Here is a 14,008-nt window from a genome sequence, read left to right as displayed (position 1 = left end):
GCTATGGGTCTTGGCTACGGGTGGTGAATTCTCCACTAACAAGGCGACAGATGCGGAGCCAGGGAGAAAATCCATGACAGTTGCCCAAAGAGAGAAACTGTACGTAGTATTTCCAGAAAAGATTGTTTACGACATGGATCAAGTCCGACAAGATGCCTAACTCCGGGAGACGGATATAGCTGTTCTGTTTGATGTTGGGTTGGGAGACTTTTGTCACGCAACCGAGATGACAACAAAGGGGACCACCCGTGCCTCCACTCGGAAGGGTAAGCTTAACATGATTACAGCTGGGCTCTTTTCATCTCGGACCCGTCTCATAGCGAGCCTGCTCAGGCTTCAGCTTACCAAGCTAAAGCACCACCCTTTTTCACTTCTGTGGGGAAGAAAGAGGGCGTGCCGACTTCCGGGGGTGGTCCAACGGAATATTTTACGGTGATGAGACGTTGATCGGCCGAGAAGTCGTCAAGGGTTCGCACGAGGTGGCGTGAACTTGAACGGGAGACTATCAAATCAATGGAGCCCGGGTGCTTCTCCCGTCCAGGGGCCTTTGCTTTGAACGATAACGAGATGCCTTTCTGCGCAAGTCGGCGGAGTTTGCGATGGCCCCGAGAGCGAGAGCCCGAAACTGGACCTTTCTTCTGGTCCCGAGGACATCGGAAGGAGGCCATCCTGGTCCACAGGCCTCGAAATACCCGGGTCCCCCTCTCGTTGTTTTTGGGGGCCCCGTCACATCAGATGAGCCTACCAAGGGGAATAAGATGAATGGACGATGCCTGTTATCATTATTCACATTTTTTGCCTCTTTCTCTGTTGACCTTCCTTTTCTTGACCGCTCCCTTATATAATGTACTTGATCCCCCCTCTTGGTATTGGCAAGTCTGGGGTATAAGTCAAGCGATCTACTTTTAACCGGTCACCACACCCGATTTGAACATTACTTCCGTTCTCTGTCCAAGAAGCCGAGGGACAAGATCTTTCGTTCCGCTTTGCGAGTTTGGGTCATTCCGTGCAGAATCTCATCTGATTGAATCTGTTCGGTGCTGCTTCTCCTCTTTTATACACTGTCACACCACTCTGTGGACACGAGTTGATACGATCGAGACGCATCCATTACGCGACGATTGAGAGTAGCGAATACTATTCAGAGAATTCATTTATTAGATCTAATTGAGGGATTCAAGCGCGAAAGGCGCAGGTACGTACATATTGACCTCCACCATGTTAAACCGAGGAATTGCCCAAAACGGAAATGCGGATGACTTCAGTCTCAATGGCAAATTGGTATCTCTAGAGAACATGGGTATATCTTTGGAATATGGTACCTGGATCTAACTATCAAGTGAAGATTTACAACATGGCTGCCGAAGCCAGCATGGCTCCTACAGAGTCCGCACACAAGACAACATCCTACGAACTAAGACGCGAACCAACACTAGAAGAAAAAACACGCGAGGCCGTCGACGAAGGCCATGATGCCGATATCCCCAGCAGCATGGGTTTCGTGCCCACCCAAGCCGACGAGCGCAAGCGAAGAGCCAGTATCGCGAGCAGCAGACGTGCTAGAAGGGCCAGCAGCGCTGCTGCGGCGGAGAACAGAAAGGTTCTTGATGATTTACAGGAGAGGAGGAATAAAGAAGAGGGGAATGAGGGGGATGGGGAGAGTGGGGAGGAGAGTGGTGATAGTGAGGAGAGTGAGAGTGATATTGTTTGGTGGGAGGGTGACAAGGATCCTCAGAACCCGTACAACTTTCCTACGTGGAGAAAGGTTCTCAACTGTGCTCTCGTCAGTTCTCTGACGTTTGTCACGCCGTTGGCTTCGTGTAAGTCATCTCATCCCCTAACTGACCGTTCGAGACAGCTGAACATCTGTAGCCATGTTTGCACCTGGTGTTCCTGAACTCATGCTCGAGTTTGGAAGCAAATCCTCCGAACTCGCTTCTTTCTGCGTTTCGGTTTATGTTCTTGGTTTTGCTGCTGGTCCTATGGTCTTTGCTCCCATGTCCGAGTTGTACGGACGTGTTATTGTCTACCACATTGGCAACGTTGGCTTTATTGGTGAGTTTACTTGCTTCACTGGGGAGCTAATTAATAACATTGTATAGTCTTTGTTATTGCTTGCGCAAAAGCTCCGAGTTTAGGAGCTCTCATCGCGTTTCGATTCTTGAGTGGTGTGTTTGGATCGTGTCCTATGGCTAATGGAGGAGGTTCCATCGCCGACATGATTGTCCAGGAGAAGCGTGGTACAGCCATGGCCAGTTTCTCAATCGGACCTCTTCTCGGTCCCATCATCGGTCCCATCATTGGCGGTGTCGTCACTGATTCTCTCGGTTGGCGTTGGGTCTTTTGGATCATCACTATCATCTCAGGAACCATCACCGTCATCTTCTTCATTTTTGCGGTCGAGACATACGCACCTGTTATCCTCGAGCACAAGGCCCGACGTCTTCGAAAAGAAACTGGCAACGACAGACTCCGGTCAAAGCTCGACGCTGGCCTAAGTCCCGCCGACTACTTCAAGCGCGGCATCCTCCGGCCCTTCAAGATGCTCCTCTTCTCACCCATCTGCATCATCTGCGGTCTCTACGTCGGTCTTTCATACGCATACCTGTATCTCATGTTTACGAGTCTCACACCCTTGTTTATGCGCATATACCACTTCAACACCATCAACTCCGGCCTAACATTCCTCGGCCTCGGTATTGGATCCATGATTGGCGTTCTCTACTTTTCCATCTCGAGTGACAGGAACATGAAGAAGATGGCTGCCAAGGCGCAGACCAGCAGTGATGAGGAGACGGGGCCCACGGAGCAGCAGCCTGTGGTTATGAAGCCAGAGTATCGACTCCCTCCTCTGAGGGCTGGAGCCATCTTTTTGCCTGCGGGGTTGTTCATTTATGGATGGACTGCTGAGTACAAGGTTCATTGGATTGCGCCTATTATTGGTACTGCTGTCATGGGAGTTGGAAACCTCATTATCTTTATGGTAAGCCCCCAACTCTCACAATGCCGTCTGACGGTTATTAATTGTACGTGTAGACCCTCCAAATGTATCTCGTCGACAGCTTCACCGTCTACGCAGCCTCAGCCCTCGCCGCCAACGCCGTCATGCGTTCCATCGCCGGCGGTGTTCTTCCTCTTGCTGGTCTACCCATGTTTGACAAGCTGGGCATGGGTTGGGGAAACAGTCTTTTGGGTTTCATCGCTGCTGCGCTTATCCCTGCGCCTTGGTTGTTTATCAAGTACGGTGAGCATCTGAGGAAGAAGTTTGAGCTCAAGGATCTTTAGATGGGGTTTTGTTATGGCGTTTCTGGTGGGAGGCATATTGATACATAATGCTTAAAAGTTATATTGGGATACTCAGGGTTTAGATAGATACAAAGGGCTGACCAATTCATAGTTAATGCATTTATATCACGTATTAGTTTCATGATGTAAACATAAACAAACAAACAAGTCAATTCAACGCCCCGACGCCTCCTTCTTTGTCTACGTCTACGCCTACTCTACTACGTACTCACTCACCCACCCCGACTCGCACATTCTAAACGTGCAAGTCTACTTACACTCCTTAGTGGTGCTCTCCTTCTCATCCCTGCACTTGCCACAGTTGCCCTTTCTGTTAACAGTCAGCGCAAGATACGGCTGAACGCTCTCGCAAATGACGCCGGCTCTCGTAGCCTCGGGACATCGTCTGTAGAGCCGCCCGTCTTCTTCATGCAGCCAAATCCTGTCTTCAGCAGAGATCTGCGACTCAGGGCGAGGATCCTCATGGCCGCAGCCGTCAAACTTGATGGTAGGAATCCAACACATGGCTGTTGGTGGTTTGGGCTCAAGGTTTTCGGTGAGTGTGTCAGAGAGGAGTTGGGTGCAGACTTGTTTGCCTATTTGGTGAGGAAGCAATATGAGCCTGATGTCCAGAGGTTTAAATATTCGTGACCACAAAGAATATCCATACATAGCCTTACAATACAAAAACATGGAGTTCAGTACAGTCGGATCTTCTACCTCTGTATCTATTTCTGTACTTGGCACTTTCGCCTTTGTTCATTCAGCTTGCTCATATCTGAGAGAACTTGAGTTACAAGTATCATCCAACTGCAAGTGAACATTCATCTAAGAAAAAAAAAGCCTCTCCTTTGTTCTAGCAAGTAGTTACAACGTTCCTGTCTGCATTCTCAATCGACGCACCTTGCCTGCACATGTTGATGCAGATGGAAAGAACTCAGAATATCCTCATCCAAACACCAAACCCTCAACACATCCCCTCGACAACCCTGAAAATGGCCTGATACAAAAACTATCCCTCAAAGCACAGACCCAAACCCTCATCATGACTTTCTTTCGCCTCATGCCAAGTCCAGCGGATACACCCGCTTCTAGAACAAAGGCTCAAACTCGAGTTCCAGGCCAACGACATGCCCTTTCCAAACGAGGCCTCACTAGCAATGTCCCGAGACAGTTTTCCTACAAACATCATGCCACCTCGAGGCTATGACTCTTCTTCCCCTGATGTGAAATCAGCCCACTCTTTAGAACCCTAGCACACGGGCCAAGACCGCATCATGATCTCATGTATCGTACCGCATCGTATCGTCCAGGGGTTTGAAGTGTCCGTGCAAAGATCCCTTGGCCGCCTTGCATCGTGGCTTTCTGCTTGCCTCTCCCTCGGGTATCATATCATAGCTAATCCTTGGCCGCATATGCCCACGTTGTTGGCTGGTTGGCGTCGGGCTGACGGTGAGGATGCATGAACTTTATCCGTTGCCTTCAGCCAAAGCAACTTCTTCTGTCCTATCATATATGTTACCTGCCTCTTCCGCGCGGCTGGCGCTTTGTCCATCTCCCAGCATGATCCTTCACGATGCGTATACGAAGCATTGCTGACGACAACTCGGTCACCGCCTTGTCAGAGTTGATAGGAATTGGACAAGTTAGTATCAAGAAGATAAATAATATGACAGTCACTGGAGACACAGACTTATGCTCAATGGGGTCTTGCCCCTGCTTTATTCCTTTGATTGTTCAGAACTCGAAATTCCGATACCCTAAACCCTGGAAACAACCGTTGCCCTGTCTATCATTACTTATGTGCATTAAATCACTCCCCACTCCGGTCTCAAGGCCTCAGCCACAAGACGTTGCTCTTAGTTGAGCTGGCCAATGCCAAGGTGCTCGGGGTCAGCCTTGACAATGCGCAGGGTGTTGGTGTTACCCATACCACCCTTCCAGCCCTGAACAACCACGACGGTGTCGCCGGGGGTCAGGACCTTGAGCTCCAGGGCGTTGTTGACGGCCCACTTGATGCGGCGATCCACATCCTCCTGCCAGTTGACCTCAGAGAAGTCAGGCTTGGCCTCGGGGAACAGGAAGGGATACACGCCACGGTACAGATGCGCGAATCGAGAGGTTGTGGGGGTTCGCGTCACCATGAAGATGGGGCACACGGGTCGGTACTTGGACAGCATGCGGGCCGACTCTCCCGAGGTCGACAGAACAATGATACCACCGGCACCAAGGTCCAGAGAGGCACGGACAGCAGCCATGGCGCAGGACTCGACGGTGCTGACGGGTCGCTTGACCAGAGTGCACAGCTCCTCAAAGTGGGAGACGTAGGGGATGGTGTTCTCAGCCTTGAGACAAGCCTCGTGCATCTCCTTGACGGCCTCGGAGGGGTAGCTACCCTTGGCCGTCTCGCCGGAAAGCATGACGCAGTCAGCTCCGTCAGTGATGGCGTTACCGACATCGCTGATCTCGGCACGAGTGGGACGGGGGTTCTTGATCATGGACTCGAGCATCTGGGTAGCGCAGATGACGGGCTTGCCAGCAAGGTTGCACATGGCGATGAGCTTCTTCTGGGCAGCAAACACCTCGGCGGCGGGAATCTCGATACCAAGGTCACCACGGGCAACCATGACACCGTCAGTCTCCTCGAGAATCTCCTTGAAGTTGTTAAGTCCCTGTCGGTTCTCAATCTTGGAGATGATCTGGATGTTCTTGCCCTCGTCACCGAGAACCTCACGGATATCTCGGATGTCCTGGGCGCGGCGGATGAACGAGGCAAAGACCATGTCGACACCGTTCTCGACACCAAATCGGAGATCGGCCTTGTCCTTCTCGGAAAGAGCGGGCAGGTCGACATCGGTGTTGGGAAGGTTGACACCCTTCTTGGAGCAGATGGCACCGTTGTTTCGGGCCTGGACTCGGATGGTCTGCTCGTCCTCGATGCTGAGAACGTCAAAGGCGAGGACACCGTCGTCGACGTAGATAACACGGCCAGGCTCAATGACCTTGGTGATGTTCTTATAGTCGACGTACCTAAAGAGGTCAGCAAGAATAGGCATGCGCAAACGTATTAGACTAACATGTTCTCGGCGTCGGAGGAGGTGGCATAGGCATCGTCGGTGGTAATGTTCATGATATGACCGACAGAGATGGGGATATCCTCATCGTTGGGGGTGTTTCCCGTTCGGATCTCGGGACCCTTGGTATCAAGAGCAATAGCGACGTTGCGGCCGTCGTGAGTCTTCTCGGACTCGCGGGCGTGCTCGATGACCGACTTGTGGTACTCGTACGATCCGTGGGAAAAGTTCATGCGGACGACGTTAAGACCGGCATCACGGAGGTTGTTGATGGCCTCGACCGAGTTGGTCTTGGGGCCAATGGTGCAGATGATGGAGGAGCGGCGGTAGTTGCGCTGAGGTCGGTAGGCGGTGTTGAGGGAGGCAAGCCACGAGATCTTGCCTCCGAATTCGAGGTGGTCCTGAGCGGTGGCGGCCATGATGCTCTGGGCGCGCTTGTGCGAAGGTCTCTGAGCCATGGTGAAAGGAGGGGTTAGCTACAAAACCGACTATCAAGGGTAAATTGGTAGGTGGTGGAGGAGCTATCGGCGGGGTAGCTCAGGTGGTGGAAGTGAAGGATGAGGATTCAGGGAAGAAGCAAGACAGATGCAATCGGACAGAGCAAACGTTATATGTCTGTCGGTCAAACAAGACACCTGTAGCAAACGCTGCGACCAGCCCAGGGAGACATCAGGTCGTTATGCGGGCACTTGCGGTGCACCACACAGATGTCCTGAGCTGTGGGCAAGGACAAGGGGCGGGCGCTGGGGCGGCGAGCATGGATCTGACGTGAAGTGACGTGGTGGGATGGGCGATTGCGATGGGGCGTGTGGCATTTGTTGGTGGGCAGAGCAATCGGCGCGACGCAGAAGGGCTGGACTGGACTGGCTTGGCTGGGGCAGAGAGACAACATGGCTCAGCAAGCTGAGCTGATGGGCCGGGTCAAACAGATGTCGGGCCGTCGAATAATCGGGCCTAGAGACGAGGCGAGACGGATTTCGACAATCTGGTGTGATTTCGAATCGCAAAGGAGAACCATGCCCTGGCAGAGCACGATATGCTATGCGATGCGATGCTGTCGAGCCAGATATTGCCACTGCCTGCTATCGCCATCTGTTGCCAGACTGGATCCCTCGTTCCCCTGGGCCCAAGCCACCGCGGTCGTCTCCATTCATGTGCAGCAGGTCGACTTACAGGAGTCTTTGGGCTTCGTTGTACGAGTGTAGCACCGTACGATAGTAATCAAAGAAGATGAGGTGGTCAGAGAGAAAGAGGAACGTGCGTTCTCCCTGGTGTTATTTCAGGACGTTCGATGACGGACGAGGAAGCTTGCGAAGGTCGAGACAATAAAAGGGGGGGAGTGGAGGCGAGAGGATAAGGCTGCAGGCGGCAGAGGGAGAAGAACCGGAGGGAGGATGAAGAAGAAGAAAAGAAAGAGGAGAGGTAAAGTTGGTGGGTGGTGATGGTGGTGATGAGATAAAATAAAAGAAGGGAAAAAACCTAACGAGGCCACCACCTTTCTCTGCTCCTTCCTCCCCGGACGACAAAACATACGTACCTCACCTTACCATGGGCAGGTAAGGCACTGCCACCAGGCCGGGAAGGAACCACGAGCGATGTAGCGCTACGGAGTACATGCCCAAGAGGTACGGAGAATTCGCAGTCCGCCTCATTTTTTCTCTGTGTAGTTTTTGGTGAGATGGGGGAGCTATTTTTCTTATTTTTTCTTGCATTCTGGCGATCTGGTTCAAAAATTATGGGGAGCTTCCTTGCACCCCGCTTTCCGTGTCAGATGCCAGATGAGAAGCTCAAGGGGCCTGTATCATAGATCTAGATTTCGATTTCGTTAATTTAGCCATCTCTACAGAATCTCGCATCTTTCTCGAGGCTCAAGCATTTCAGAGACACCCATGGCCAGCGTATTTGCCTCTCGGTCATGGTTCATGTCGTCGTTGGAGGTTGCAGCAAGGCGCTACCTGGAGCTGCTTGCCTTGCCCTCTTGGGTACCTAGCTGCCTCCCCCACCAATCCCCGCCGCTGCGTTAGGTGGCTTTTACCATCGTTACAGTGGCCTCTCGGGGCAAAGTGCTCCGCCCGCTACTGCAGCAGCCGACAGTACATTAGCTCCTTCCCTCGCTCGCGAACTGCTTTGTCCCACACAGGCAAGTGGGCTGGAGATGCATCGTACCTACCCTGCGAGAAAAGAAGAAAAACCGAAGCTATAAAATGAAAAGCAATATTCGTCCATTGCTTCAGCATCACGATGCCCATGTTCCAATATTCAGCGCTCTAGCTGCCATCCCCGGCTCGTCGCTGACTGTATCCTCTTGTACACGTACAAAACCGTTGAGTCACTTTTTTCTCCCTCCCACGGGCAGGGTACTTGATGGTGCCAACGTAAAGACGCGCCCAGCACCAGCGAATGAGCTGCCTCTCCCCTCATTCGATCAGATTCAAGGGCACTGACCTTGACCTTGTTTTGTCACTCTACCTAACGCCTCAACAACGGCCGGCGAGGCGTTGATTGGGCTCTGGCTGGCAAGGGGACCCAATCAGTCAGCTATTTGAGCGGCATGTTGCTGAGGTTGCTGATACGATTGGAGTCGGGGTTTGTGTGACTATTGCATACAGGTAAGGGTTGGAGGCGTCTCTTGGCATGGAGATAGCTGCAGGGCCATTCCCTACCTCAACCTAGAAGGCGGTTGGAGTTGAGACACAGGTGACGACTCGGCTCAACCATTGGAGTTTAAGAGAGCACATGTCTATGACGCGCAAGGAGAGACAACGGGCCCATGATACTGTCAGCTGGGCCTATCAAACACGGGACGGTTTACAGTGCTGTCATGAGTTCCTGGTTCCTGTCATCACACTCAACTCAAGACAGGTTGTTAGGGTTCAAACCGCAACTACAACCATGTCGATGCGGAGAGACTCTTGACCGCGGAGACAATTCCACGCTGCCGGAGAATGCCTGTTCAAGCTCGAAACGAACAAGCCCCCATCTCTTGACAAATCGATCAAGACGCTTGGCATGGCATCCATCCCTCGATGGCTTTTTGCTGACCGACCTGTCTTTCAACAGAAAAAAGACGCCGGCGGGAACCCACTTACAAGCAGCCCCTCACCCAAGAGGCGCGAATGAGGTTTCAGACACAGCTCATCGCATTGAGTAACGGCATTCTGACCGACTCCATCTCCAGATATCGGTAGATATCACCCGTTGGGGGGGAAGGAAGCGAACATGTAAGAAGTCTGGCCCACGCGGGGGTCCATCATGAGGGATTTTGCTTTTGCTTTGCCCCCTCCCCCTCCTCCATCTCGTGCTCTAGACAAAACGGAGAGCTCGGCGGTGCTTTTGGGACCCTTGGACCCCTCCATCGTCTGGACTCGGTTTTTTTTTTCTCTGGGCTCGGTTCGAGTAAGGCCGAATGCCAGGGACTTGAGTCGCTGAGGGGTCCCTCGACGGCGACTACGATGCTAGCGGCTGAATAGCTGCAGATGGAAACGTGTGCTGCATCGTTTATGAGACCCATCATGACCGGGCCAGCCCAGGCCATTCAGAGGTTCGCCGTCTTAGTTCCTAATCTGGAACTTCCGCCCTGAGGCTTGTCCTGGGTGATGGTGATGCCTCATTTATAATGTGCGCCACCAAAGACTGACTCCAGCAGAACCTCTACCCATTCTTGGCCTAGCCATCTTTCATCGGCTCAACCCCGGTGATTTCTTCCTCTTTCAACTGAGGTCGTCGTTATCTTTATCACCATGTCACATGTCACGAGACCCAGCGATTTGGGACGCTCAGATCTTGAGTCTCCGTCGACACGTGAAACTTGAAGCTGAGAGTGCGTGCTTGGGTCCAATCGAGGTCGTCCAGCCAACGTCCCCCGGAGCTTTCGGCGCCGGTGAGCCGGGGACCCACCCAGACTCCCGTTCCCCAGCTGGCGTTGTCGCATGACGAACTAGCGACTCCATCAACTGTCTATCACCTTGAACGACCAGCCTTGTATCTATTTGCGATTCATCTCGAACTACGGGAAACAATCCTAGACCTACGCTAGGGTCATTCAACGTCAATCCACTCAAACCGCGCCCTACACATCTCAATAGAAGCTGCCCATCATGGTGGTATGTACTTCCCCCGCTTCCCGACATTGAAGCCTGCCTCTCTTCCCCCGAGCTCCTGCTCTTGTCTGATGCCGCTGTCGCTCTCTGGCCTGGCACGTCTAAAGACTTTTTTCTCTTGCAGCTCCTCGACCTGCTGACTCTGGGACTCTGGTCAAAGGTCGGACGGTTGACGCACTATGCCTTCGACGCCGTTCTCAGTGAGTTATCCAACCCCATGCCGAGGTTGCTCGTTTCGCGCATTGCTTGGCTTCTCTTGCATGACAAACCATTAACTTATGCCATAGTCTCGGCTTTCCTCGCTGGAATGAAGCGATCGACCGGTTTGACGTGAGTCTCTGCGCTCTCTTCTCCTTTTCGAGATTACACCGCCTATGGGAAAACAACGCTCTAACACGAATCGTTTGGATACAGTTTCAAGACGGACAAGGTCGCTGGTGAGAACAAGGAGGTTTCCGGCTGGATCACCAAGTACCTTGGAGTTGGTGAATGGGTCATGGATCAGTCTGTTGCCATTGCCGGCTCGAGCGGCTTCTTTGAGCGAACTCGATGAGCTAGACATTGGCGAGAGTCTGCGGGTTCACCGCTTACTTGGCTCGATACCATGAACCCCCTCCGACTCGAGCACGATCACGGCCAAACTTTGGGATGCGATTGATGATTTACGTACGTTTTCTGGGCGCCAATACATTGCGCACACGCATCGACGACTCTGCCACGGGCACTTGGAAGAGGCGGGACAAGTCTTACGTTACCTACCACCATGACAAAACACGAACCTCGGCTCTTCACGACGCACCAGATCTTGATAGCGGCGTTCGGGTATATATGATTAGGAATGCGAACATTGGATCAATGATACCGAATTCATGAGAAAAACTCCTGCTCCCTTGTCCAACCGCTCTTCGCTTGAGGTCAATCTCAGGGACACTACACGTCTCAACCCTTGTAGTCTAATATCTATTCAAGTCCATACGCTGTCATGATTCATATTAAAACGTAAACACTCCTCTCCCTCAGTCCACCTTCTGTTGAGGTTCTGTCAGAAATGCCGGCGGAACGTCGCTGTTTTCGGAATTATCCCGTCTGAGCACCACGCTCTGCTGCTGAGGACTGTCCGGAGGATCATGGTCGTGATCCTCAAACCTCGATACTAACAAGTCGGCCGGAACTTCATTATCGCTCTCATCGCGACTCTCGTCATGGTTCTCCTGGCTTGGTTCCTCGGATTCCTCTCTTGATTCGTTGACATCGGACGACTCTTCCGTGACTGGAGGTTCATCCGAGACACCAAGTGAGTCCCTGAGGAGTGCTCTAGCCTCCAAGAAGGCCTCCAGCTCGGCGCCGATAGCACAGATGAGAAGGTTCCAACCCTTCTGCTCGGCTATACCCAGTCGCTCCTCCAGGGCTTCAACAACAGAGTCCATCTTTGCCAGATGATTCTGCATCTTGGTCTGCTGAGATTCATCAGAGTCGTCGACTGGTCCAGTCTTTATCAGCTCCCGGAGTCCAGCTTCAAACTCAGCGACGATGCCGGTCACTTCGGTCCAAACCCGAGATCCCTCGTCGAGAGCCTGGCGATCTTTCGATATCTGTGCTTTGCGACGTTCAAGGATCCCAATCTCTCCTTGCCACCACGTCCTGGCCATCTCGGCTGTACGGCGCTCCGGTCTCAGTTGTAGAAATTCTGTTCCTCGCAGTGATTTGACGTCTTCTCTTGACTGCGACTTTGCGCTGGGTCCAAGAGCGTCGATATCCAAGGGAGTAATAGGTGGTCGTTGCATCAGCGCTCGTACTTCCATGTCAACATCTCGTCCAGCAGCTCGGTATCCGCTCAAGCCTGCCTCTCTTCGGTTCTTCACATCCTCCATCTTCTCTCGTACCCATCGACGACGATTTCGCATCCCAACCAGTTTCTCTTCGAGGAGGCGGATATCTTGATCCAAAGCCTCACGCTCTGCGCCAAGCTCGCGCAACTCTCGACCAAGGGGTTCTTCCTCGTTGTTCTCAAGCGTGTCGAGTTCGGCGTAAATCTCATCTCTCCTTGTGCTGATCTTGTCGAGGTAGGTGAGAGCATCCTTTCTTTGCGCCAGAGCCGTATCGAGATGGGCGTCCTCTTCTGCCTTTAGTTGAAATAGTGCATGCATGGACTGGTGAAGGCCGGTTCGAGCGGACTTCAATCCTCTCGGCTTTTTCGGAGGAGGCTGTCGCACCGGAATGACGTTTCCTTCTCGCGTCGATCTAGTCGGAATGTGCAAAGAGTTGACCATTTGTGACTTGGAGGTGGCTGTCGAGTAAAATGTGCTTTCGCCAGTATCGCTGTCCCGTTCAAAGTCCCTTTCAGAACCATTCCCGCTACCAGCAATCAGCCCCGAGGCTTGGAGATCCAGAAGCTCTTGAATCTCGCGCTCGATAGCTTTCTCTCTTCGCTGCATACTCCGCCATATTGAATCGCGACGAGGGTGGCTCTCCGGCGGCTTCTGATCCAGCAAACTGGTGCCGAGCCCGAACCGGGTTGGTGAGAGCAATCCATATCCCCACACGCTGTCACTTTGGTTCGAAGGAATCGGTTGTTGAGAAGAACGCTGGTGGATCAGACCCGACGCAGCAATTGGCGGTGGTGGTCCGGCGTAGAGTGGCTTCGGTCTCGTTCGGGAGGGAGAGTCGGAGTAGCGACGTTTACCATCGCGCGAAGATGGGGAAGATGATTGTCGAGTTGACGCAGTGGAAGTAGCTTGAAGTGGTTTTCGAAGTCTGGGGCCTGGGGGCCTTTGGTCGAGGATAGGGTCTTCGGCTCGCGGTTCGAGGTCATCCAAGTCATACTCGCTGACTTCGCGCGCAGGAGGGCTGCGTATCGATAAGCTGGAGAGCCCCTGGCGAGGACTCGAGATGCGGTCGAGAATAGACGGTGACGGCATATTGAGGAGGGGTAATTCGGTCGCGAGAGTTGGTATGCGGTGAGGAGAGTAGAAGGGACCGTCGCAAAGAGCAAAGACGGTCGCCTACATGCGCTCAGAGTCGGGTAAGAGCTGTCTCGCACCGGATCGGTCGAGTGCTGACAGCTACAATCCGTGAGATTTGTTGCACCAAGTACCGCGATTCCGAAAAGGCCAGTTGTTGAAGTAGAATTTGTTGTCGTGAATGGCATATGGTGGGTTGGATAAGGTCACAAGGAGATTTGAAGCTGAGAATTGAAAGCTTCCAGGGTTGGCATGTGCCCGCCTGGGGGCACCTGCCATGATTCCCCGTTTGGGAGCTCCTGCGATCCACAGGCGCGGGCGGGGAGTGGGGACCTTCGGCCGCGTCACGGGGGTTTCACCTGCCCTCCATGTGATTAAAGTGAAGGTAAGCTCTGTAGGCTTTCCGTGACACCTGCCTATCAGGATGTCAGAAGAACCTTAGCTAAAGGCGTTGCGCGCAGGCAGATTCTATCATATGCTCCTCTGGTCCTTATGGCGTGCCTTATCAGAGAACTTGCAGAAGAGATGTGAAAGCTTAGGGCTGTCTAGGTAGGTACATGAGCGATGAGCAATCCAAGACACGATATCT

The 14,008-nt window shown here is 52.7% G+C and overlaps 5 protein-coding genes across 5 annotated transcripts; 2 read left to right on the top strand and 3 right to left on the bottom strand.

Annotated features, from left to right (window-relative positions):
- Positions 1-1,372: 1,372 nt before the first annotated feature.
- On the top strand, positions 1,373-3,285 carry LRP88_05808 (major facilitator superfamily domain-containing protein; the record flags this gene model as incomplete). Its single annotated transcript, XM_083242353.1, has 4 exons — positions 1,373-1,820; positions 1,873-2,055; positions 2,103-2,983; positions 3,037-3,285. 4 exons carry the CDS (start codon positions 1,373-1,375, stop codon positions 3,283-3,285), a joined length of 1,761 nt encoding a protein of 586 aa, XP_083101289.1.
- A 270-nt stretch (positions 3,286-3,555) lies between these two features.
- Positions 3,556-3,810, bottom strand: LRP88_05807 (uncharacterized protein; the record flags this gene model as incomplete). The annotated part of the gene is made up of 1 exon (XM_083242352.1): positions 3,556-3,810. The coding sequence occupies one exon, from the start codon at positions 3,808-3,810 to the stop codon at positions 3,556-3,558; it is 255 nt and encodes an 84-aa protein (XP_083101288.1).
- Positions 3,811-5,144: 1,334 nt separating this feature from the next.
- LRP88_05806 (pyruvate kinase CDC19) lies at positions 5,145-6,817 on the bottom strand (the record flags this gene model as incomplete). Its single annotated transcript, XM_083242351.1, has 2 exons — positions 5,145-6,315; positions 6,363-6,817. 2 exons carry the CDS (start codon positions 6,815-6,817, stop codon positions 5,145-5,147), a joined length of 1,626 nt encoding a protein of 541 aa, XP_083101287.1.
- A 3,639-nt stretch (positions 6,818-10,456) lies between these two features.
- On the top strand, positions 10,457-11,012 carry LRP88_05805 (mitofissin; the record flags this gene model as incomplete). The annotated part of the gene is made up of 4 exons (XM_083242350.1): positions 10,457-10,462; positions 10,584-10,659; positions 10,747-10,789; positions 10,874-11,012. 4 exons carry the CDS (start codon positions 10,457-10,459, stop codon positions 11,010-11,012), a joined length of 264 nt encoding a protein of 87 aa, XP_083101286.1.
- Positions 11,013-11,475: 463 nt separating this feature from the next.
- On the bottom strand, positions 11,476-13,377 carry LRP88_05804 (uncharacterized protein; the record flags this gene model as incomplete). Its single annotated transcript, XM_083242349.1, has 1 exon — positions 11,476-13,377. One exon carries the CDS (start codon positions 13,375-13,377, stop codon positions 11,476-11,478), a length of 1,902 nt encoding a protein of 633 aa, XP_083101285.1.
- Between the last annotated feature and the right edge of the window lie 631 nt (positions 13,378-14,008).

This window comes from Fusarium phalaenopsidis, assembly GCF_050370095.1.
Source record: "Fusarium phalaenopsidis strain FUZ10S chromosome Unknown contig_32296, whole genome shotgun sequence".
Lineage (NCBI taxonomy): Eukaryota > Fungi > Ascomycota > Sordariomycetes > Hypocreales > Nectriaceae > Fusarium > Fusarium phalaenopsidis.
This window is presented reverse-complemented; position numbering and strand designations above follow the sequence as displayed.